The following is a 1989-nucleotide window of genomic DNA, read 5'->3' on the forward strand; positions in this document are numbered from 1 at the left end:
TCAGCTTTGGTACATGGGGCACCAGCTCTACCTGAGCTACAAGGGCACCCCCAAAATCTGACGAGCAAAGCGATCCACGTGCCACGTGCAGGAGCACAGACGCGATATCACAGAGCAGCGCCCAGTCGAATCAAATCGTTAGTATTGTCCTAAATGCTTTTGTTGTGAAGCACTTTGTTATTTTATTTAAGTACTTAAATCTTGACAATGACCTCTCCTAACTTTTTCAAGCCTCTTTCAACCCTATCACATGTTCTTCATTGGTGAATAGAGTTTTCTCATGATGAACTCAACCAACTACTTCCTTAGAACTCCCTGAATTCCGTCACAAATAGATGGAATCTTCATTAACAGTGTTGGAGTATCTGAGGGTGAGTTATTCCATTACAGCCATGCTACGCCAAATATTAAAAAACACCAAACCTGATAAAAGGCAGACTTTATATTTACCCTGCTGATGCCTTGACAACCTCAATTCCAAAATGTGTATCTCTTTTCCTTTCTGAAGCCCTGGACAGCTCTGGCCTGCCGCTGGCTGTGGCTCTGGGGTCAGAGGCTGAACAACATACAGAAATATAAAGTTAGCCATGCAGTCATTGCATATAGGTTTCACTTATTCTACTGCACTGCATTGTGTACTCACTTATGGGGGTTGTACACTGGTTATCCTCTTCACTCAGCGTGCTTAACTGTCTTCTGAATTCTAAAATGAAAGAAAAGCATTGAAGAGGTTATAAATAATGACCTAAAAGAAGATATTCATATGCCACCACACCAGCTCAGCACTTTGACTGTGTGCTTTTACCTGTGTGGAATCAAGTGTTAGCTGCTTTAATAAAAAGAACCAGCAGGCGGAGACATGTGCTTGTAAACTGGTGGGGTTTAGTCACTCAATTTTGATGCTAATTCTAATGAAGCAGGAACAACATGGATCATTGTTACTGTTCTGTACCTGCATCTTGGTCACTGGGGGAGGCTAAGGCAGTTTGAGGCTGAGGAGGAGGGAGAGCAGGCCCACAGAGCACAGGAGCAGTACTTAAAGGAGAAAGTGGGGGGGTCTCTACTGTAGGGGTGACCTGGGGTCTCGAAGAAGGGACAAATCCAGACCCTCCATGGGGTTCCTGCTCTAAAGACTGACCAGTGGGCAGAGAGAATGGAGCTGACAGAAATGAAACATAGTGGGGCAGAGGGATGATGGGAAGAAGGGGATGAAAGAGGGGAAAGTAGAGGAAATGGAAGGTGGAATATCAATGACCCGAAACTTATATATGCTTTTCAAAATCGGTTTAGCAGCCATTTTCAGTGTTAGTTCTTGGAGTGTTAGGAACAGATAGGTAGTAGGTGGTGCAGTACACGGAAAATGAACAATAGAAGCAGCACATAAAGAGCCAGAGGTAAAAATGGGAAAAAGCAGTAGATAGCAAGGACGAGAGTTAGAACACAGGGAGTGAGCAGAAGATTCTTCAAGTAAGATCTTTACATAAATATGTTGCCAATTTTACATGTCGGTCTTGCGTCTGAATAATTCACTTTTCCATAAAAGTCACAACAGCAACCTGGGAACTATTATTATTAATATGCACTGTAAAAAAAGTGGTATTGCGATTATTTTCACAAACATTGCAATAGTAACATGATTAGCAATTAATGGGAGTGATAATTTTTGCATCACACATTTTTATTTTCACTGATAAAAACTATTAAAACCATGATGATTTTTTGGGGTCCGTACCAAGCAAACGGGTTTTCTTATGGAGAATAAGATTTGTAGACCACAGCATCTCTGCAGCACTACAGTACTTCATTGTAATGCTGTGTCACATTTTACCTTTATCAAAACATTTCAGCTTCTGCTGATATTGCACTTGGCCATACTGTGAATTAGATAATATTCTGATAAATTGTGTAGCCCTATCATAAGCTTAACTAAACTAAACTTCACCATCACTTCTAGTTCCAAGCCTGTTGGTTCCTACTGAATTAATAATA

General features: G+C 41.2%; 1 protein-coding gene across 6 annotated transcripts in view; it reads right to left on the reverse strand.

Moving 5' to 3' along the window:
* The window catches only part of LOC118338169 (EH domain-binding protein 1-like protein 1), a 33726-nt gene that overhangs the window by 24365 nt on the left and 7372 nt on the right, over positions 1-1989 (reverse strand). For all 6 annotated transcript variants that reach the window (XR_004797225.1, XM_035675415.1, XM_035675416.1 and 3 more), the window contains exons 8-10: positions 953-1159; positions 644-703; positions 451-556 (exon numbers count right to left, since the gene is read on the reverse strand). Coding sequence is in view for 5 of the 6 variants with exons in the window: in XM_035675415.1 (XP_035531308.1) it covers positions 451-556; positions 644-703; positions 953-1159 (373 nt within the window). In the remaining variant the exon portion in view is untranslated. The remainder of the gene's footprint in view (positions 1-450; positions 557-643; positions 704-952; positions 1160-1989) is intronic.

This window comes from Morone saxatilis, unplaced genomic scaffold (genome assembly GCF_004916995.1).
Source record: "Morone saxatilis isolate NCDOM2014 unplaced genomic scaffold, NCSU_SB_2.0 Contig4, whole genome shotgun sequence".
Lineage (NCBI taxonomy): Eukaryota > Metazoa > Chordata > Actinopteri > Moronidae > Morone > Morone saxatilis.